The following is a 24,358-nucleotide window of genomic DNA, read 5'->3' as shown; positions in this document are numbered from 1 at the left end:
TCCTGTCTCCAGTGGCCGGCGCCGCCATTACTGTTTTCATTACCACATGGATTACAAACCAAACTTCCCTCCAAGTGTCTGCATGGGCGCAGCCATCTTGGATTCTGTCAGCTGATCATTTCCTCCAATCTGTTGTCAGTATTGTTAATCTGCATAATTGCCTAGCCAATCCCTTCCTTGCTGCAGGTATAAATACACTGTGCCTGAGCAAGGAAGGCGTCAGTGCTTTGGTTGTCAAACCTAGTTCCTGTTTGTCTCTCTCCTGTGATTGTCTTCCAGGTTCCAGCTCCTGTCTCAAGACTTCCACCATAGAGACCCGCACCAGCATTCCACCTGCGGTGTAGCCTGACTCTCCAATCCATTGTGGATTCATCTGTTTCCAGCTACAACATTACCTGCTTCCAGCTCAGCTTCCAGCAGAGTACAGCTTCCCTTAAAGGGCCGGTGTCCTTTCTACACTTTACCACTCTCCACCGGTATTATTATTTCTCCGCTCTCAAGTTCTACATTTCAGTTCATATTTCATCGCTCCCAAGTTCATTTATTATTTAACTGGTTCCAGCCAGTATCCACTCCGTGCTAACAACAGTCTGGTTCCAGCCAGTATCCACAGCAGCTGTTTTATCTTCAGCAACCCAGCTTTTCCTGGAACACCAGCTGGCACAATCCTGGGTTATCTCCATTGCTACAGTCGGGCCTGGTAAGGACTTTCCATCTAGAAGATCATAAGAACTATCTCACACTACCAGTGCCCTGTGGCTCCTGCCATCCTGTAGTACCCAGGAACTGTATTTATTCTTTGCTGACTTTTACGTTTTCTTTTACTGCTGCTGTGTTGCGGAGTTGTCATAATAAACATCATTGACTTTTATCCAAGTTGTCGTGGTCACGCCTTCGGGCAGTTATTATTCATGTTACTTACATGTCCAGGGGTCTGATACAACCTCCCAGGTTCCGGTACATCTCAGCCCCTACAACTGAGGCTGCCTCCCGTCAGCTCAGGCCCTCAGTTGTGACAGTAAGCACTGACCTAATGAATCCAGCCGGAGACCAGGATCAAGCGGCCAGGCCGATGCAAGAACTGGCAGCCCGACTAGAACATCAGGAGGCTGCACAGGGCCACATCATCCGCTGTCTCCAGGATCTCTCTACTCGGCTGGATGGGATTCAGACAACTCTCCGTGGATCAGGCGCGTCTGGTGCGTCAACCACAGTGACTCCAGCTATAACCCCACCCACCTTACCCATTTCTGCTCCACGTCTTCATCTTCCAACGCCAGCAAAATTTGACGGATCTCCAAGATTCTGCAGGGGATTTCTCAACCAGTGTGAGATTCAGTTTGAGCTACAACCTGGCAATTTTCCCAGTGACCGTACAAAAATTGCCTACATTATTTCTCTTCTCAGTGGCTCAGCCCTTGATTGGGCATCACCGTTATGGGAGAGGTCCGACACCCTGCTATCTTCCTACACTGCCTTCGTGTCAACATTCAGGCGCATCTTCGACGAGCCAGGCCGGGTAACCTCAGCTTCATCCGAGATTCTCCGTTTACGCCAGGGGTCACGTACTGTAGGACAATATCTGATACAGTTCCAGATCCTGGCATCCGAACTGGCATGGAACGACGAGGCCCTGTATGCTGCATTCTGGCATGGCTTATCTGAGCGTATTAAAGATGAGTTAGCTACCAGAGACTTACCTTCTAAGTTAGATGAGCTAATCTCACTCTGCACGAAAGTTGATTTACGTTTCAGAGAGAGAGCAACTGAGCGTTGAAGATCATCTGCTCCAAAATCTTCTGCTCCTCCTCCTCGTCAACTGTCACCATCTAAAGATGAGCCCATGCAACTTGGCCGTTCCCGTTTAACTCCTGCTGAGCGCCGAAGACGTCTCTCCGAGTTTCTCTGTCTCTATTGTGCAGCTCCGTCTCACACCATTAATGCCTGTCCCAAACGTCCGGGAAACTCCAAATCCTAGCTCGCCAAGGAGAGGGCCGGCTAGGAGTAATGATCTCCTCTCCATCTCCTCAAGATTGTAATCTCCCAGTCTCGCTTCAAGTTGCTCAACGTTATCGGAACGTCATTGCCCTCCTTGATTCCGGAGCAGCTGGGAACTTTATTACCGAAGCCTATGTTAAACGGTGGTCCCTACCCACCGAGAGACTTCCTTCGTCCATTTCTTTAACTGCCGTGGATGGCAGCAAAATTTTTGATGCAGTCATTTCTTTAAGGAATCTACCAGTTCGTCTGAGAGTGGGAGTTCTTCATTCCGAACTTATTTCTTTTTTAGTGATTCCAAGAGCCACACATCCTGTGGTCCTGGGCCTTCCATGGCTCCGTCTTCACAATCCTACAATTGATTGGACGACTACGCAAATCCTGGCATGGGGTTCCTCCTGTGCTGAGACATGTTTGTTTAAAGTATTGCCTGTCTGTTCTTCCTCCCCCAGGTCGTCTGATGTTCCACCTCCTCCATATCAAGATTTCACGGATGTGTTCAGTAAAGCTTCTGCTGATATCCTTCCTCCTCATAGAGAATGGGACTGTCCGATTGATCTCGTTCCAGGGAAGGTTCCACCTCGAGGCCGAACTTATCCGTTGTCTCTGCCTGAGACGCATTCTATGGAGGAATATATTAAAGAGAACCTAGCAAAGGGGTTCATTCGACCTTCTTCTTCTCCAGCCGGCGCAGGCTTCTTTTTTGTAAAAAAGAAAGATGGTGGTCTGCGGCCGTGCATCGACTACAGAGGTTTGAACGACATTACCATCAAGAACCGTTATCCTTTACCCCTGATTACTGAGCTCTTTGACAGAGTTAGCGGAGCTACCATCTTTACAAAGCTGGACTTGCGAGGTGCATACAATCTCATCCGGATCCATGAGGGTGACGAGTGGAAGACCGCCTTTAACACCCGTGACGGACATTATGAGTACCTCGTCATGCCCTTCGGATTGAGCAATGCTCCAGCTGTCTTCCAGCATTTTGTCAATGAGATCTTCAGAGACATTCTATACCGTCATGTCGTGGTCTATCTAGACGATATCCTCATTTTTGCCAACGATTTAGAGGAACATCGTTTTTGGGTTAAAGAGGTTCTGTCCCGTCTCCGTGTCAATCATCTCTATTGCAAATTAGAAAAATGCGTCTTTGAAGTCAAGTCCATTCCGTTTCTAGGGTACATTGTGTCCGGTTCCGGACTAGAGATGGATCCTGAGAAACTACAAGCAATCCAAAATTGGCCGGTACCCTTAACCCTCAAAGGGGTCCAGAGGTTCTTAGGGTTCGCCAACTATTACCGAAAGTTTATACGAGACTTTTCCACCATTGTGGCGCCTATTACTGCTTTCACTAAGAAAGGATGCTAACCCGTCCAAGTGGTCTGAAGAAGCCATGCAAGCATTTCATCTTTTAAAACAAAGGTTCATCTCTGCGCCTGTTCTGAAACAGCCTGACATCGACTCTCCTTTCATCTTAGAGGTGGATGCCTCCTCCGTTGGAGTAGGAGCGGTGTTATCTCAGAGGGCTAAAGATGGCCATTTACACCCTTGCAGTTTCTTCTCCCGGAAGTTCTCCCCAGCTGAGCGCAACTATGCCATTGGCGACCAGGAGTTGCTAGCCATCAAGCTCGCTCTAGAAGAGTGGAGGTATCTGTTGGAGGGAGCTTCTCATTCAATCACCATACTTACAGACCACAAGAACCTTTTATACCTGAAGGGCGCACAATGTCTCAACCCTCGTCAGGCCAGATGGGCACTTTTCTTTTCCAGGTTCGACTTTAAACTCCAGTTCTTTCCGGGCTCTCAGAATCCAGAATCGCAAGTCCGATGCCCTTTCCCGCTCATGGGAGCCAGAAAATGAGTCAGAGTCTTCAGACAAGCATCCTATTATAAATCCGTTGGCATTCTCCACGGTAGGGATGGACTCTACGCCCCCATCAGGGAAAAGTTTTGTGAAGCCGATGCTAAGGAAGAAGCTCATGCATTGGGCCCATGCTTCCCGTTTTGCCGGACATACAGGTATCCAAAAAACCCTGGAGTTTATCTCTAGGTCCTATTGGTGGCCATCTCTGAAAAAGGACGTCTTGGAGTTTATTGCATCTTGCCCAAAGTGTGCCCAACATAAAGTATCCCGCCAGTCGCCTGCGGGGCAACTGGTTCCACTATCCGTTCCCCGTCGACCATGGACCCACTTGTCGATGGATTTCATTACAGACTTACCCATGTGCAACAAGTTCAATACCATCTGGGTGGTAGTTGACCGGTTCACCAAGATGGCACACTTCATTCCTCTCACCGGTCTTCCGTCAGCTTCCAAGTTGGCTCAAGTATTCATACAAGAGATCTTCCGACTCCACGGTCTTCCTGAAGAAATTATCTCAGATCGAGGAGTTCAATTCACAGCCAAATTCTGGCGAAGTTTATGTCAAGTCCTCCAAGTCAAGCTAAAGTTTTCCACGGCTTACCATCCTCAGACCAATGGTCAAACCGAGAGGGTGAATCAGGACTTGGAGGCCTTCCTCCGCATCTATGTGTCCTCCTCTCAAGATGACTGGGTTCAATTACTTCCCTGGGCCGAGTTCTGTCATAACAACCAGTATCATTCTTCATCTGCTTCAACACCATTCTTCACTAACTTTGGATTCCACCCTAAAGTTCCTGAGTTCCAACCGCTTCCAGCAACTTCTGTTCCCGCAGTGGATATCACCTTGCATCAGTTTGCCAATATCTGGAAGAGCGTACGATCAGCTCTGCTCAAGGCATCGTTTAGGTACAAGAAGTTTGCGGATAAGAAGCGTCGAGCAGTTCCTGCTCTCAAGGTGGGTGATCGGGTATGGTTATCCACGAAGAATTTGAGGTTAAGAGTTCCCAGTATGAAGTTTGCACCTCGCTACATCGGTCCTTTTAAAATTGATCAAGTCATCAATCCTGTTGCTTACAGACTCCAGTTGCCTCCCTTCTTAAAGATACCCAGGACATTCCATGTTTCACTGTTGAAACCGCTAATCTTGAATCGGTTTCATTCCTCACTTCCTCCAACTCCGAAAGTCCAAACTCAACGAGGCGTTGAGTATGAAGTGGCCAAGATCCTGGACTCACGTCACCGTTACGGTCAACTACAGTATCTTATTGACTGGAAGGGTTACGGCCCTGAGGAACGTTCATGGACCAATGCTTCTGATGTCCATGCTCCTGCCTTGGTCCGGAGATTCCATTCCAAGTTTCCTCAAAAGCCAAAGAAGTGTCCTGGGGCCACTCCTAAAGGGGGGGGTGCTGTCACGATCCGGGTATCTGGACGCCATTTCTTACCCATCAGATGCCTCCTAAGGCTGGCTCAGCGCTCCAGGACCGGATCCCATCTGTTATCCTAATGTTCACATTCCTGCATCCTCTCCTGTCTCTCTGAGACGCTGTCACAGTAACGCCTTATTACATCTGGCATGGCGTCTCCCGCGGCCTCCGCCGCCGTCCCTGAGCTTCTGCATGCAGAGTGTCAGAGTGGCGATTACGTCAGCCGCGGCCTCCGCTGTGTCCGCGTGGTTGGATGTGCACTTGTCAGCCTGGCGTCTCCTGTCTCCAGTGGCCGGCGCCGCCATTACTGTTTTCATTACCACATGGATTACAAACCAAACTTCCCTCCAAGTGTCTGCATGGGCGCAGCCATCTTGGATTCTGTCAGCTGATCATTTCCTCCAATCTGTTGTCAGTATTGTTAATCTGCATAATTGCCTAGCCAATCCCTTCCTTGCTGCAGGTATAAATACACTGTGCCTGAGCAAGGAAGGCGTCAGTGCTTTGGTTGTCAAACCTAGTTCCTGTTTGTCTCTCTCCTGTGATTGTCTTCCAGGTTCCAGCTCCTGTCTCAAGACTTCCACCATAGAGACCCGCACCAGCATTCCACCTGCGGTGTAGCCTGACTCTCCAATCCATTGTGGATTCATCTGTTTCCAGCTACAACATTACCTGCTTCCAGCTCAGCTTCCAGCAGAGTACAGCTTCCCTTAAAGGGCCGGTGTCCTTTCTACACTTTACCACTCTCCACCGGTATTATTATTTCTCCGCTCTCAAGTTCTACATTTCAGTTCATATTTCATCGCTCCCAAGTTCATTTATTATTTAACTGGTTCCAGCCAGTATCCACTCCGTGCTAACAACAGTCTGGTTCCAGCCAGTATCCACAGCAGCTGTTTTATCTTCAGCAACCCAGCTTTTCCTGGAACACCAGCTGGCACAATCCTGGGTTATCTCCATTGCTACAGTCGGGCCTGGTAAGGACTTTCCATCTAGAAGATCATAAGAACTATCTCACACTACCAGTGCCCTGTGGCTCCTGCCATCCTGTAGTACCCAGGAACTGTATTTATTCTTTGCTGACTTTTACGTTTTCTTTTACTGCTGCTGTGTTGCGGAGTTGTCATAATAAACATCATTGACTTTTATCCAAGTTGTCGTGGTCACGCCTTCGGGCAGTTATTATTCATGTTACTTACATGTCCAGGGGTCTGATACAACCTCCCAGGTTCCGGTACATCTCAGCCCCTACAACTGAGGCTGCCTCCCGTCAGCTCAGGCCCTCAGTTGTGACAGATAATATGTAACAGTCTGAAATCCCAGTGTATCAGCCTGCAACCGCAGACTAAAAGCTGTGAAATATATTGTGCATAATTAAAGCCTGTCACAACATCCTCTGATGCACTTAGGGATAGAGTGTATACATAAACCTGCATGACAAATACTGCAGTAAGCTGCTGGCCTGGATTCTGTGAACTATGATGATTGAAATCATATAGATATACAGGAGGGGTATTTAGCACATAAAGCTTATTTAAGCTTATTTCACAATATTATTTTTTAGTGCATCTTGTGTATGGAATATCCTAATTAGCTCCTGAACCTGATCTAAAACACGCTGATACTAAAACACCCTTTTCTCTCCCACATTACTAATTACTAGGACAACTCTCACTGTTAATAAGAAATCGAGCAGAATACTGACAATTTATTAATTTTTGATCTGTATTCCCAGAAAAAGTTGCATTAACAGGTTACTTGCCAACAGTAATTAACAAGAGGGGATTTAACCAGAATTATTGTGCCCAGATGGATACATAGCGCTATGCTAGGCAGCGTCGACAACCGAGATTGACAACGCTAGCCACATGAGGAATTTTTATTACATTCACGCTGTTTGAATAAGCAATTTGCCAGCAGCAACTAATAAGAGGGCACTGAAAGTTACGTATTGTGTGCTATAATAGTACAATTGCATTGCATGAGGCAGCGGTGACAGCAGAGACTGAGAACACTAGCCAGGTACAATAGTTCTGTCCCCAGATTATCTATACGATTGGGCAAGCTGCCAATAGTTATTTGTAGAAGGAAATTACAAGAACAGCACTCTACAATACAGTACAATGCACCATATGGGACAGCACTGACAGCAGAGTCTGGAACTGCTGACCAACATTGTACTTTTATATAATTGTCAGTACAAATTTGATTGATGCTCATCAGTGGTGATACAGCATTATGTGTTAATATAAAGAGATCAATTAGTATCAAGAAGGATAGTGGTATAGCGTATATTGTGGGAACATCGGATGATGTAGTCACAATTTTGACAGGCAAGGAGCTAATTGGGACATATTGAGTTTATTCGGTCTACTCTATCAGATCTAATGTCTAATAACATACATGTTACAGTACACTTAAGGAGCCCATATTATATTAAATTGATTGACAGAATTGTGGTTCACTTAGGTGGAACTTCTGTTTCTCTGATAAGCACGCATATTCATAATCGAGGTCATTGTACACAATAATTGAAGTATTTTATATAGAGACATTGCACAGCATAGTGGGTGTAGTGTGTGGTTTTTTAATAATCACAGGTTGCACTTTGTCTTTCACTTGTCCTTTAATTCATTTTAATATTTCACAGTTACAGGCTTTTTAAGTATATGAAATAAAAGTTATATTTTAAATTTAAAATCATTTGCATTAGTGCGCCACCTAAGACCAATCTTTTCTTCCTTGTTCCAAAACCAATTTTCGGAAGCTCTCTCACTGGGTTTGGTATGTGTGACTGGTGGACGGTATGTCGACGGTCACAATACCGACGCCAACTTCCCGATCTTTACAATTTTGACATGGGCGTAGTAACTATGTTATCCCCTCTCCCCTACCCCCTAACCCTCCCTTCCAATTGCCTAACCATAACCTCCCCCTTAGTACCTAACCCTAACCTCCCCCCAGTGGTGCCTAAACCTAATCCCCCCTGCCCACAGCCTAACCCTAACACCCCCAGGCAGCGGATAAACCTAACCTTCTTCTTCCTGGCCATATACCTAACCCACCCGCTATATTTACTGTCGGGTTGCCGGCTGTTGGGATTCCAGCGTATTTCTCCTGAACCTGTCAGGATTTCGGTGTTGGCATTCTGACGGGTGTTGGGATTCCGGCGTCGGGACTGTGATTGCTAGGATCCCAACAGCTGGTATCTTAACCGCATCCCCTCTCACTAACCACATACATTTTTCAATCACCCATTTGTACATATAAATGAAGCAGTTGGTAGAGAAATGTGAACCTGCGTGACTGTCCTTACTTGCAGAGAAACAGGCATTAAATAGGGATATGTGAAAGTAGAAATATAGAGAAGGTGATACTTCAAGTGCATTTGAACTAAAGGCAAGTCTATATATAAAGTAATCTGGTATATTACTACTCTAGTTAAATTATTGTAATGTTCAGCCCCACTAAACTAAAAATCATATTGTTACATTTCCTACAGAACCACTAAGCACATTACTTACAGGTGCTCCCGGTAAGCCATCAAAACCTGTCTTTCCTCTGTCTCCCTTGATTCCTGGTTGGCCAGAAGCACCTTAAAAAACAAATATTCGGAAATGTTTTAAAACCAAAAGAAGTAGTAAACAACATACCAATAGTGATAATTAAATTGTAGGATGATGCAGTCAGTAAGTAATATTTCACACACAGGCATCAGGGCAATGGGCCGTCAATGAAGAGGAAAAGGAATTCTGAGCAGTGAAACTTCTGAGACCCAGGATTAGGATTAGGGTATTAACTATCTTCAGATCTGTGTCTCAGAAGACCAAATGCTCAGGATTCCGGTTCCTTTTTATTGATAGTCACAGAAAAAGTGTTGGATTAGGGTGTTAATCCAGCAAATTTCCCATGGGATTCTTATGATGGGGACCCAGAGACAGCACAAATAGGAAAAGGAAACAGTGGCCTGGACATGATCACACCTTTTAGCAACACCAGACATTCCACCAGGCCTGAACCACAAATTGGAACTATCCATCTTGGGCACCAGAAAGATACTGAAAATGATAAGGTACTGGGCAGTTGACTACCACATCCAGAAGCCCTATTCCCTACTGTGGCAAACTGCAGAATTTAGAAATTACTGTGTGTCCAAGATCGTTATAAGCCCTACTGAGGGTTAAGATCTTATTGGGCAGGATATCTATCACATGACCTGATTGATCATGTGGTCTTTCAGTGTTTCATGACACATCAGATGCTTGGAAACCAATATGTTCTGCACTGCCCAGGCAGGAGTAATCCTGGATACTTACACCCTGATGTCTGTGAAGATGACTTCATTCAGCAATCGCTAGTTTGTATTCACATACAGGATATGCTGCCACTTAACAATATGGACCAAAACTATGTTATTAGTCTAATGACTGTATACATGGTTGTTACCCCTAATGAGGCATACATACCATATTCTCCTGTTGCTGTGACTAAAAACACCCATCTCTATTATTTTGACAACTTAAAATAAATAATATTAAGTTAACAAAACCAAATTTTACCACTGTCCACTGAACAATGAAGCCTGAATAGACTTTAAACTACAGATGGGTCCACGTTTATCTTGACCTTTAATAGGATTAACTGAGCAAGGTCAATCAGACTTAATCCCCTGCTGTAGTGACTTCATTCCCTGATGTATTGTTCTCTGTATTGTATTGCAGCTGAGAACAATAGATGAAGGGTTTATGTTAATAAACCATGGTGTGTCTAGGCGCAGCAAAGAAGTCAAAATAAATATGGACCCATCTGTACATCATGCACAATATGTCAAATTTTGTGGTACAGCGCTATGCATTTCCGTACTGAGAACCTGTAGCAAAATGCAGCTATATCTAGATTTAAAATGATCAGACATTTCAGCACAAAGGTATATCCTAACACAGTATTGAATAGATTAGGAATGTGGGTTCTAGCGTTCTCCAAGAAATAAGAAAGTGTGGAAGAATTATCTGTTTAATGAAAAATAATGTGGCAATGGTTCATAACATTCTATAATGAAAACAATATAACAATAAGCGGTGTATCACTAAAATATGGTAACTGTTTGTATTTGCTAGTAAGTCACAGTTCAGAATAAAGTTAAGTAGTGATTCTGAACTGTGATTTACTAGCAAATACACAGTTAGCATTTTTTAGTAATATATCGCTTATTGTTATTTTGTTTTCATTATAGAATGTTATGAACCATTGCCACATTGTTTTTCATTAAACAGATAAATCTTCCACACTTTCTTATTTCTTGGAGAGCGCTAGACCCCACATTCCTAAACTATTCAATACTGCATACAGGGGCTGGGTACCCTTGCCAGGGTTCAAGCTGCACTCAAGACTACATATCATAACGAACCCATATAGAAGCGCTATATCTCTGTACTTTCAAACCTATATCTTAACACCCATATTGCAAATATGCAGCTTGACAGTATCAGTAATAAATGCAAGAGTTGTGTTACCTTAATGATATACAATATACAGTATATTATACATGTACACGTCATGTACATAGAGAGTATTGTTCTGTTGTTGCTCAATTCTATAGATACTGTTTCCATATGAAATTAAATTGAATTACAAATTGTAATTAAAATGCCCTTTATGTACTGTATATGGCCTGAGCATGAAAACTTGAACCTCGGTTAATTTAAAAGAAAACACACTTAGGGGTAAATGTACTAAAGGTCACTTTAATTGGGGCGGTTTTCTTTAGAAAAAAAAACAGATTTTAAATCGATTTCAATCGATGTGTTTCAGGGGCTAAAACACACATTTACTAAGAGACAATTTTTTCAATATTGATTTTTAAATGTTAGTAAATTTAAAAATCAACATTAAAAAAAATTGTCTCTTTGTAAATGTGTGATTTAGCCCCTGCAACACGACATAGGGGTATATTTACTAAGCTCCCGATTTTGACCGAGATGCCGTTTTTTCATCAAAGTGTCATCTCGGTCAATCTCGGTCATTTACTAAACACTAATCACGGCAGTGATGAGGGCATTCGTAATTTTTTTCTAGTTCAGGTAAAAAATTACGAATGAATACACCATCGGTCAAATTACGCCTGTTTAGATACGAATCTCGGTCATTTACTAAGCAAAAAAACACAAAACACTGCCGTGAAAAATTACAATTCGCAAAAAAGTCCTAAAAAAAAACAGACCTGCTTTTTTTATTCGTGATTTGAGATGCATGCAGGGATCCATGAGATCCGTGCATGTATATCAATGGGAAGGGGTGGGAAAGTGTTTTTTGTTGTTAAAAAAAATTGCGTGGGGTCCCCCCTCCTAAGCATAACCAGCCTCGGGCTCTTTGAGCCGATCCTGGTTGCAGAAATATGGGGAAAAAAATGACAGGGGTTCCCCCATATTTAAGCAACCAGCATCGGGCTCTGCGCCTGGTCCTGGTCCCAAAAATACGGGGGACAAAAAGAGTAGGGGTCCCCCGTATTTCTAAAACCAGCACCGGGCTCCACTAGCTGGACAGATAATGCCACAGCCGGGGGTCACTTTTATACTGCGCCCTGCGGCCGTGGCATCAAAAATCCAACTAGTCACCCCTGGCCGGGGTACCCTGGGGGAGTGAGGACCCCTTCAATCAAGGGGTCCCCCCCCCCAGCCACCCAAGGGCCAGGGGTGAAGCCCGAGGCTGTCCCCCCCCATCCAATGGGCTGCGGATGGGAGGGCTGATAGCCTTTGTTGAAAAATAAAAGATATTGTTTTTAGTAGCAGTACTACAAGTCCCAGCAAGCCTCCCCCGCATGCTGGTACTTGGAGAACCACAAGTACCAGCATGCGGCGGAAAAACTGGCCCGCTGGTACCTGTAGTACTATTACTAAAAAAATACCCAAAAAAAGACAAGACACACACACCGTGAAAGTATAATTTTATTACATACATACACACATACATACATACTTACCTTAAGTTCCCACGCAGGTCGGTCCTCTTCTCCAGTAGAATCCAAGGGGTACCTGTTGAAAAAATTATACTCACGAGATCCAGGGGTCCAGGCTCCTCGGGAAATCCAGGGGTAATCCACGTACTTGAATAAAATAAAAAAACGCTGTCACGACCACGAACTGAAAGGTGACCCATGTTTGCACATGGGTCACCTTTCCACGAATGCCAGAAACCCACTTTGCCTTCTGTCTAAGTGGGTTTCTTCAGCCAATCAGGGAGTGCCACGTTGTAGCACTCTCCTGATCAGCTGTGTGGTCCTGTCCTCACTGACAGGCAGCACACGGCAGTGTTACAATGTAGCGCCTATGCGCTCCATTGTAACCAATGCTGGGAACTTTCTGCTCAGCGGTGACGTCACTTTAGGTCAACCGCAGGGCAGAAAGTTCCCACCATTGGTTACAATGGAGCGCATAGGCGCTACATTGTAACACTGCCGTGTGCTGCCTGTCAGTGAGGACAGCAGCACACAGCTGATCAGGAGAGTGCTACAACGTGGCACTCCCTGATTGGCTGAAGAAACCCACTTAGCCAGAAGGCAAAGTGGGTTTCTGGCATTCGTGGAAAGGTGACCCATGTGCAAACATGGGTCACCTTTCAGTTCGTGGTCGGGCAACCGTTTTTTTGTTTTATTCAAGTACGTGGATTAACCCTGGATTTGCCGAGGAGCCTGGACCCATGGATCTGGTGAGTAGAATTTCTTCAACAGGTACCCCTTGGATTCTACTGGAGAAGAGGACCGACCTGCGTGGGAACATAAGGTAAGTATGTATGTATGTGTGTATGTATGTAATAAAATTATACTTTCACGGTGTGTGTGTCTTGTGTTTTTTTGGGTATTTTTTTAGTGGTAGTACTACAGGTACCAGCGGGCCCGTTTTTCCGCCGCATGCTGGTACTTGTGGTTCTCCAAGTACCAGCATGCGGGGGAGGCTTGCTGGGACTTGTAGTACTGCTACTAAAAACAATATCTTTTATTTTACAACAAAGGCTATCAGCCCTCCCATCCGCAGCCCATTGGATGGGGGGGGACAGCCTCGGGCTTCACCCCTGGCCCTTGGGTGGCTGGGGGGGGGGGACCCCTTGATTGAAGGGGTTCCCACTCCCCCAGGGTACCCTGGCCAGGGGTGACTAGTTGGATTTTTGATGCCACGGCCGCAGGGCGCTGTATAAAAGTGACCCCCGGCTGTGGCATTATCTGTCCAGCTAGTGGAGCCCGGTGCTGGTTTTAAAAATACGGGGGACCCCTACTCTTTTTGTCCCCCGTATTTTTGGGACCAGGACCAGGCGCAGAGCCCGATGCTGGTTGCTTAAATATGGGGGAACCCCTGTCATTTTTTTTCCCATATTTCTGCAACCAGGATCGGCTCAAAGAGCCCGAGGCTGGTTATGCTTAGGAGGGGGGACCCCACGCATTTTTTTGGGGGATTTTACATTGTTTAATTAAAAATAATAAAAAAAAAGAACCCCAGCACGGATCACACAGATCCGGCCGAGATTGATTGTAAAAAAAAAACGAATGACATCGACATCGGAAGAAAAGAAAAACACGAATACGACAGCTTAGTAAATCCATCGTAATCAATTCAAAAAGTTGCAGTTTTACACTGTCGATGTCATTCGTGATTGAACTTTGACCTTTTTTCGGAAAATACGAATCTTAGTAAATTTACCCCATAGATTTAGACCTAGAGTAAATTTACCCCTGAATGTACAGAGTCAGACAAATCAAACTCCAGTATAAAAACCTCATGGGGCTGATGTATGGAGTTGAATGATTTCTTGGAAATACAGCGCTACAATTGTTGCAGTAAAAAAAATAAACATACAATGTGACAGATATTGTTTTTCACCCATGCACTGTCACTGTATAACAAAAGATATTTGATTATGCAAAAGCATACTTTATCCACATTTAGTATTGCTATTCATAAATTATTAGGATAAGATTTAATAACAGCCATATGAAAACATACTGTATATGATTACAAAGATGTGTTTTTCTATTTCACTTTACTTTCACTGAATTTTAACCAAACCCCTTTGAATTGTTATCTGCAGACCATTATTACTTAATTTGTATGAATAATGCATACATGTTCAATAAATAGCATACTGTATATTGGTCATTCATAATTGCCTTAATATGGATGGTATACTCATAGATTGATATTCAGAATGCATGATAAAGGTAATCAAGGTGATGATGCTTCTGCTGCCCCACTGAGTGCAAAAGCAGTGAACAGTAAGGTGAGAGCACACATACGTGTAAAGAATTAAAAAGTTGCATCAGCTGTTGAGGTAAGAAACGCTTGAATAGTAGTTAATCCCAATCAGCTTCTTGCATTCTTTCTTCATTTAAAACATTCCTGTTGCCTACTGTAGAACACTCTCTTGCAACTTTCATAAAGGAAAGGCACTTTGTTTTATTATGTGTGTTTCTATAACCCCTATTGATATGTGTCCTAAATTTGGTTCCTTTTTCCAGAAATTTGTTATGTTCAATCCAAGTCTGTACAGTCATAGAAATGTTAATACTGTGAAGGTTCTGGTGGTATTATTGTGGGTCCCTAAACTGTTATCGCTTTCTACCTAGAGGTGTGTCCACTCTATTTTTCACAAAATCAATCAATCAATCATGTAGGGGCATAGAATCATTTCCTCTTGTGTTTTATTAGATATACCTTTTATTTTCATTTTCTCAAAAGTCAAGTTTAGTAATTGTACACAATCTCACCTGCTGGTCCAGGATGACCTTGAGGACCTGGTGGCCCGGGAAGTGGTGATGGCAGGGTGTCACATGCTGGGCAACCATCTCCTTTATCACCTACAAATATTAAGATATAAAGATGTAGTATATGTTATACTGTAATCATGTAGAAATTGCATTGCAGTGTCTCCATGAATAATGTTAACAACACCAACCTATTAATAAGGCTCACGTTCAATAACATTTGTAAGCAAAGGTACAGAGGCGGAACTCCCAGCAGCTGCCAGCCTCTGTGCTCAAAGCTCTAAAGGGGCACTTGCATGTATACCAGCACTTGTGTGGTTCAAAGTGGGATCGATATGATTATACAGACATATAGTATAGGAAGCAGCACAGTGATTCAACTTTTCTGATGGAGATATGGGCCTTATGAATTTGACTTCTTTTCAAGCATATGATCCCTTAATTAATAGATTAGATTTCATTGGTGTTTTAGAACATATACGTATTCAATGGTGTTTGTTTTGGAGCTGTGCGCCTTGGCAATGCTTGGTGGCAATAGTTAACGATAATTTTTATGATACAGTATTTATCTTTATAATAACAGCATTAGTAGATTACACTAAGTCGGTGGTAACACAGGACTTCAAATTTATATTTTTACCCTCACTTAATTTTCACTAACATATTATTATCTGATCAAGATATTTTCAACATAAATTTTTCACATGTCCTTTTCATTAGTTCTGATACGTTTTTTATTTATTCACATCGCTCAGTTTCATGAATTGGTAAGCACAACACTTTCACTTACATCACGCTTTATTCACATTCACACCAGATGATTGTTTGGTTTTGACACTTTGTTTTATGTTACCATGTACTTGTTATTATGTATGTGTTGTGTGTTGTGTCTCTCCGTCCACAGGGCGTCATGGTAACCACCCGGCGTCACCTTCCCAACTAAGAGGCGGGTCAGGCGCTGCTTTCCAGCTGCGTGCGCCGGACGTGGCCACGGCGACAGGGGGACGAGTGGCGCGTTCGGCGGGCGCGAACAGGAGTGCGTGCGCTATGATTACGTCATCCGATGGGGACTGGCGGCGACCGGAAGCTGAGCCTGTTGTTCTGGACGGAGCACACTATTTAAGGTACGTTTACATCATTGTACACTTGTTCTTGAAAAAAGTCTTAACACAACTGAAATGTCGAACACTGTGACGCTGTCCGTTTGAGTTATTCTCCTTTACAAGACTTGTGAGTGCCGCCTGCTAGTGTGTATATATATATATATATATATATATATATATATTAGTCTATTTCCCATTTGTAATATGACAGATGAATAAAGAACTATTTATCTGATCTTTAATAAAATGGTGAACAACAGTTTTGGGGAATCATATTCTACTATTTATTTTAACATTGTTTATGCCTATATTTTCACCTTTTTGGTAAGATGGATAATGGTTTATTATCCTAGGAACATGGGAGTGAAAAAGTTGCCACTCCAGTGGTCCATAACTTTGCTAATTATCCCAGTTCACAGCTAATTGCCCGGGGCTGGGTTTGTCTGGGGGTGTGGCAGTTGCCTGAGCTAGTCATATGGGCAGGGCAACACTCTCCTCTCAGTTTATAATGCTAGGGTACCTTCTTTACACCTGCCTTACATAGTGCAATTTTCTCAAAGTTCAGAAACATGTATGGCCGTGAGTTTCAATATTGAATTTTGGGGAATACAATGGAATGTGTTTCCTTAAAACATTAGCCCACTGAAGATTTTCTCAGATAAATACTGTATAAGTGAAATTTAATATAAAACTGTTCTGAAAAAAAATAAATTTGATCTGCATTTCACAGTATATTTTTTAGCACATATCACCAGCAGAATTTGGCCTTCACATTTCTAATACTACCCTAACCAAATGGGGATGCAGTTGATTTGCCGTCAGGATCCCGGCGCTCAGGATACCGATGCCGGTATCCCGACTGCTGACAATGCCGCCAGACAGAATGCCGGCTAACAGGGGTTATTCCCACTCGTGATTGTCCACGACACCCATAGAGTGGGAATAAAACCTGTGGCGAGCGCAGTATGGCGGCCGGGATCTCGGGGTCGGTATATTGACCTCCGGGATCCTGACCGCCGGCATTACAGCCCCAACCCACCAAATGTACAAATACAGTGCAGAATGGCATTCCATTTGGATAATTGGCCATGCATATTCAGTGTTCTACTATAATTAAACTATGCCTTAAAAACCTGCAGAATCATATTGTTGGAATGCACTCAGACTTCTAAGCAATGTTTAAGTAATGCACTAGTAAATCTGAACTGATTTCCATCTCTGAGCAACAGTGAGAAATATTCTGTCATCGATTAACTAAATATTCTAGTAATAACAATAAAGGTGCTTAATATACTAGGGACATACCTTTCTGTCCACTTTCTCCTGTAAATCCTTGTTGACCCGGAAATCCAGGTGATCCTGTGTCACCGGGCTGTCCAGGAATGCATTCCTGAGTTGGATCTATTGTTATAATAAACAAAAGTTACTGCACAATAAATTATCACAAAATAAATGGAACTATAAAAATATAATATGTAAATACACAGCAAAAGACAAGACATGCTAATTAATATTAGAGATGAGCGGATTCGGTTTTACTCGGTTCTCAAAACCGAATCTTATTGGCTATCCAAAACACGTGACATCCGTGAGCCAATTAGATGCCGTTTTGAGAACCGAGTAAAACCGAGTAAAACCGAACCCGCTCAGCTCTAATTAATATATGACTGCCAATTGGCAATAATGTGGATAATCTGGACTGTTGGAAGTTTAAACTGGATTCTGTGCTATCTGGAAGTCCTGTACAATATACCATGTAATGAGTGTAATAATAAAGTGTATTTGGGGGTACAGGTAATGGTTATGACTTCTGTGGCCTCAGTGTATCATTTTTATTGCTTATAAAATCCACAGAGCTCATTTATTTTATTTATTATCACTTATTTATATAGTGCACATATTCTGCAGCACTTTACAGAGAATATTTGGTAATTCACATCAGTCCCCGCCCGCATCAGTGCCTAGAACCCAAGCGCAACTTGCAATCTATTTTCCGTACCATGTTAACATAGGTTAATTTATTTTTATTTTTTTATTTTTTTATACAATTTTATTGCGGTTTTCAGTAAAATTATACACAATAAGATGCGTATATACAGTATTGCATAGGTTCTCAAACTCGGTCCTCAGGACCCCACACAGTGCATGTTTTGCAGGTAACCCAGCAGGTGCACAGGTGTATTAATTACTCACTGACACATTTTAAAAGGTCTACAGGTGGAGCTCATTATTTCACTTGTTATTCTGTGAGGAGACTTGCAAAACATGCACCGTGTGGGGTCCTGAGGACCGAGTTTGAGAACCTGTGCAGTATTGCAACAAAAAATAAGATTTTACTTACCGATAAATCTATTTCTCGGAGTCCGTAGTGGATGCTGGGGTTCCTGAAAGGACCATGGGGAATAGCGGCTCCGCAGGAGACAGGGCACAAAAAGTAAAGCTTTTCCAGATCAGGTGGTGTGCACTGGCTCCTCCCCCTATGACCCTCCTCCAGACTCCAGTTAGGTACTGTGCCCGGACGAGCGTACACAATAAGGGAGGATTTTGAATCCCGGGTAAGACTCATACCAGCCACACCAATCACACCGTACAACTTGTGATCTAAACCCAGTTAACAGTATGATAACAGCGGAGCCTCTGAAAGATGGCTTCCTTCAACAATAACCCGAATTAGTTAACAATAACTATGTACAATTATTGCAGATAATCCGCACTTGGGATGGGCGCCCAGCATCCACTACGGACTCCGAGAAATAGATTTATCGGTAAGTAAAATCTTATTTTCTCTATCGTCCTAGTGGATGCTGGGGTTCCTGAAAGGACCATGGGGATTATACCAAAGCTCCCAAACGGGCGGGAGAGTGCGGATGACTCTGCAGCACCGAATGAGAGAACTCCAGGTCCTCCTGAGCCAGAGTATCAAATTTGTAAAATTTTACAAACGTGTTCTCCCCTGACCACGTAGCTGCTCGGCAGAGTTGTAATGCCGAGACCCCTCGGGCAGCCGCCCAAGATGAGCCCACCTTCCTTGTGGAGTGGGCCTTTACAGATTTAGGCTGTGGCAGGCCTGCCACAGAATGTGCAAGTTGGATTGTGCTACAGATCCAACGAGCAATCGTCTGCTTAGACGCAGGAGCACCCATCTTGTTGGGTGCATACAATATAAACAACGAGTCAGATTTTCTGACTCCAGCTGTCCTTGCAATATATATTTTTAATGCTCTGACAACGTCCAGTAACTTGGAGTCCTCCAAGTCACTTGTAGCCGCAGGCACTACAATAGGCTGGTTCAGATGAAATGCTGACACCACCTTAGGGAGAAAATGCGGACGAGTCCGCAGTTCTGCCCTGTCCGAATGGAAAATCAGATATGGGCTTTTGTAAGATAAAGCTGCCAGTTCTGACACTCTCCTGGCCGAAGCCAGGGCTAGAAGCATGGTCACTTTCCATGTGAGATATTTCAAATCCACCTTTTTTAGTGGTTCAAACCAATGAGATTTTAGGAAGTCCAAAACCACATTGAGATCCCACGGTGCCACTGGAGGCACCACAGGAGGCTGTATATGCAGCACTCCCTTAACAAAGGTCTGGACTTCAGGGACTGAAGCCAATTCTTTTTGAAAGAAAATCGACAGGGCCGAAATTTGAACCTTAATAGATCCCAATTTGAGACCCATAGACAATCCTGATTGCAGGAAATGTAGGAATCGACCCAGTTGAAATTCCTCCGTCGGAGCACTCCGATCTTCGCACCACGCAACATATTTTCGCCAAATTCGGTGATAATGTTGCACGGTTACTTCCTTCCTTGCTTTAATCAAAGTAGGAATGACTTCTTCCGGCATGCCTTTTTCCTTTAGGATCCGGCGTTCAACCGCCATGCCGTCAAACGCAGCCGCGGTAAGTCTTGAAACAGACAGGGACCCTGCTGAAGCAAGTCCCTCCTTAGAGGTAGAGGCCACGGATCTTCCGTGATCATCTCTTGAAGTTCCGGGTACCAAGTCCTTCTTGGCCAATCCGGAACCACTAGTATCGTTCTCACGCCTCTTTGCCGTATAATTCTCAATACTTTTGGTATGAGAGGCAGAGGAGGAAACACATACACCGACTGGTACACCCAAGGCGTTACCAGCGCGTCCACAGCTATTGCCTGCGGATCTCTTGACCTGGCGCAATACCTGTCCAGTTTTTTGTTGAGGCGAGACGCCATCATGTCCACCATTGGTCTTTCCCAACGGGTTACCAGCATGTGGAAGACTTCTGGATGAAGTCCCCACTCTCCCGGGTGAAGATCGTGTCTGCTGAGGAAGTCTGCTTCCCAGTTGTCCACTCCCGGGATGAACACTGCTGACAGTGCTATCACATGATTCTCTGCCCAGCGAAGAATCCTTGCAGCTTCTGCCATTGCACTCCTGCTTCTTGTGCCGCCCTGTCTGTTCACATGGGCGACTGCCGTGATGTTGTCCGACTGGATCAACACCGGTTTTCCTTGAAGCAGAGGTTCTGCCTGGCTTAGAGCATTGTATATTGCTCTTAGTTCCAGAATGTTTATGTGAAGAGACGTTTCCAGGCTCGTCCATACTCCCTGGAAGTTTCTTCCTTGTGTGACTGCTCCCCAGCCTCTCAGGCTGGCGTCCGTGGTCACCAGGATCCAATCCTGTATGCCGAATCTGCGGCCCTCCAATAGATGAGGACTCTGCAACCACCACAGAAGAGACACCCTTGTCCTTGGAGACAGGGTTATCCGTAGGTGCATCTGAAGATGCGACCCTGACCATTTGTCCAACAGATCCCTTTGGAAAATTCTTGCGTGGAATCTGCCGAATGGAATTGCTTCGTAAGAAGCCACCATTTTTCCCAGGACTCTTGTGCATTGATGTACAGACACCTTTCCTGGTTTTAGGAGGTTCCTGACAAGCTCGGATAACTCCTTGGCTTTTTCCTCCGGGAGAAAAACCTTTTTCTGAACCGTGTCCAGAATCATCCCTAGGAACAGCAGACGAGTTGTCGGCATTAACTGGGATTTTGGAATATTCAGAATCCACCCGTGCTGTTTTAGCACTTCTTGAGACAGTGCTAATCCCATCTCTAGCTGTTCTCTGGACCTTGCCCTTATTAGGAGATCGTCCAAGTATGGGATAATTAATACGCCTTTTCTTCGAAGAAGAATCATCATCTCGGCCATTACCTTGGTAAAGACCCGAGGTGCCGTGGACAATCCGAACGGCAGCGTCTGAAACTGATAGTGACAGTTTTGTACAACGAACCTGAGGTACCCCTGGTGTGAGGGGTAAATTGGAACGTGGAGATACGCATCCTTGATGTCCAAGGATACCATAAAGTCCCCCTCTTCCAGGTTCGCTATCACTGCTCTGAGTGACTCCATCTTGAACTTGAACTTCTTTATGTACAGGTTCAAGGACTTCAGATTTAGAATAGGCCTTACCGAGCCATCCGGCTTCGGTACCACAAAAAGAGTGGAATAATACCCCTTCCCTTGTTGCAGAAGAGGTACCTTGACTATCACCTGCTGAGAGTACAGCTTGTGAATGGCTTCCAAAACCGTCTCCCTTTCGGAGGGGGACGTTGGTAAAGCAGACTTCAGGAAACGGCGAGGTGGATCTGTCTCTAATTCCAACCTGTACCCCTGAGATATTATCTGCAGGATCCAGGGATCTACTTGCGAGTGAGCCCACTGCGCGCTGTAATTTTTGAGACGACCCCCCACCGTCCCCGAGTCCGCTTGAGAAGCCCCAGCGTCATGCTGAGGCTTTTGTAGAAGCCGGGGAGGGCTTCTGATCCTGGGAAGGAGCTTGTTGCTGTCTCTTCCCTCGACCTCTGCCTCGTGGCAGATATGAATAGCCCTTTGCTCTCTTATTTTTAAAGGAACGAAAGGGCTGCGGTTGAAAGGTCGGTGCCTTTTTCTGTTGGGGAGTGACTTGAGGTAGAAAGGTGGATTTCCCGGCTGTAGCCGTGGCCACCAAATCTGATAGACCGACTCCAAATAACTCCTCCCCCTTATACTGCAAAACTTCCATATGCCGTTTTGAATCCGCATCGCCTGTCCACTGTCGCGTCCATAAAGCTCTTCTGGCCGAAATGGACATAGCACTTACCCGTGATGCCAGTGTGCAGATATCCCTCTGTGCATCACGCATATAAAGAAATGCATCCTTTATTTGTTCTAACGACAGTAAAATATTGTCCCTGTCCAGGGTATCAATATTTTCAATCAGGGACTCTGACCAAACTACCCCAGCACTGCACATCCAGGCAGTCGCTATAGCTGGTCGTAGTATAACACCTGCATGTGTGTATATACTTTTTTGGATATTTTCCATCCTCCTATCTGATGGATCTTTAAGTGCGGCCGTCTCAGGAGAGGGTAACGCCACTTGTTTAGATAAGCGTGTTAGCGCCTTGTCCACCCTAGGAGGTGTTTCCCAGCGCTCCCTAACCTCTGGCGGGAAAGGGTATAATGCCAGTAATTTCTTTGAAATTATCAGCTTTTTATCAGGGGCAACCCACGCTTCATTACACACGTCATTTAGTTCTTCTGATTCAGGAAAAACTATAGGTAGTTTTTTCACACCCCACATAATACCCTGTTTAGTGGTACCTGTAGTATCAGCTAAATGTAACGCCTCCTTCATTGCCAAAATCATATAACGTGTGGCCCTACTGGAAAATACGGTTGATTCGTCACCGTCACCACTGGAGTCATCGCCTGTGTCTGGGTCTGTGTCGACCGACTGAGGCAAAGGGCGTTTCACAGCCCCTGACGGTGTTTGAGTCGCCTGGACAGGCACTAATTGATTGTCCGGCCGTCTCATGTCGTCAAACGACTGCTTTAGCGTGTTGACACTATCCCGTAGTTCCATAAATAAAGGCATCCATTCTGGTGTCGACTCCCTAGGGGGTGACATCCTCATATTTGGCAATTGCTCCGCCTCCACGCCAATATCGTCCTCATACATGTCGACACACACGTACCGACACACAGCAGACACACAGGGAATGCTCCTAACGAAGACAGGACCCACTAGCCCTTTGGGGAGACAGAGGGAGAGTTTGCCAGCACACACCAAAAGCGCTATATATATATATATCAGGGATAGCCTTATAATAAGTGCTCCCTTATAGCTGCTTTGTTATATCAAAATATCGCCATAAATTTGCCCCCCCTCTCTGTTTTACCCTGTTTCTGTAGTGCAGTGCAGGGGAGAGACTTGGGAGCCGTCCTGACCAGCGGAGCTGTGAGAGGAAATGGCGCCGTGTGCTGAGGAGATAGGCCCCGCCCCTTTTCTGGCGGGCTCGTCTCCCGCTATTTAGAGAAATCAGGCAGGGGTTAAATATCTCCATATAGCCTCTGGGGGCTATATGTGAGGTATTTTTAGCCTTTATATAGGTTACATTTGCCTCCCAGGGCGCCCCCCTCCCAGCGCCCTGCACCCTCAGTGACTGCCGTGTGAAGTGTGCTGAGAGGAAAATGGCGCACAGCTGCAGTGCTGTGCGCTACCTTTAGAAGACTGCAGGAGTCTTCAGCCGCCGATTCTGGACCTCTTCTGACTTCAGCATCTGCAAGGGGGCCGGCGGCGCGGCTCCGGTGACCATCCAGGCTGTACCTGTGATCGTCCCTCTGGAGCTTGATGTCCAGTAGCCAAGAAGCCAATCCATCCTGCACGCAGGTGAGTTGACTCCTTCTCCCCTCAGTCCCTCGCTGCAGTGATCCTGTTGCCAGCAGGAATCACTGTAAAATAAAAAACCTAGCTAAACTTTTTCTAAGCAGCTCTTTAGGAGAGCCACCTAGATTGCACCCTTCTCGGCCGGGCACAAAAATCTAACTGGAGTCTGGAGGAGGGTCATAGGGGGAGGAGCCAGTGCACACCACCTGATCTGGAAAAGCTTTACTTTTTGTGCCCTGTCTCCTGCGGAGCCGCTATTCCCCATGGTCCTTTCAGGAACCCCAGCATCCACTAGGACGATAGAGAAAAAAAATTCTAAACAGAAATTATGATATCAGGGTAAATAGAAGATGAATAAAACAATAATATACATACATACAAATCAGAGCCCAAACAGCATATGCATAATACCAAAACAATAAATCATGGGCTGAGTGGTGATAAGGAATAGACATAAAGGGGACTAAAAATAGGGTAAATCAAGGGAAATATAATTTATGTACCAATGTGACTCAACTAGAATGAAGGGG

The 24,358-nt window shown here is 44.7% G+C and overlaps 2 protein-coding genes across 2 annotated transcripts in view; one reads left to right on the top strand and one right to left on the bottom strand.

Annotated features, from left to right (window-relative positions):
* Positions 1-24,358, top strand: part of COL4A2 (collagen type IV alpha 2 chain) — a 711,921-nt gene that overhangs the window by 92,927 nt on the left and 594,636 nt on the right. The gene's annotated exons all lie outside the window — the stretch shown is intronic.
* Positions 1-24,358, bottom strand: part of COL4A1 (collagen type IV alpha 1 chain) — a 262,582-nt gene that overhangs the window by 62,835 nt on the left and 175,389 nt on the right. Inside the window, exons 22-24 of the mRNA XM_063953177.1 lie at positions 17,449-17,544; positions 15,044-15,133; positions 8,814-8,884 (exon numbers count right to left, since the gene is read on the bottom strand). Coding sequence (XP_063809247.1) covers positions 8,814-8,884; positions 15,044-15,133; positions 17,449-17,544 — 257 coding nt within the window. The remainder of the gene's footprint in view (positions 1-8,813; positions 8,885-15,043; positions 15,134-17,448; positions 17,545-24,358) is intronic.

This window comes from Pseudophryne corroboree, chromosome 2 (assembly GCF_028390025.1).
Source record: "Pseudophryne corroboree isolate aPseCor3 chromosome 2, aPseCor3.hap2, whole genome shotgun sequence".
Taxonomy (NCBI): domain Eukaryota; kingdom Metazoa; phylum Chordata; class Amphibia; order Anura; family Myobatrachidae; genus Pseudophryne; species Pseudophryne corroboree.
The sequence above is the reverse complement of the archived record's forward strand: the minus strand, read 5'-3'. Positions and strand labels throughout refer to the sequence as shown.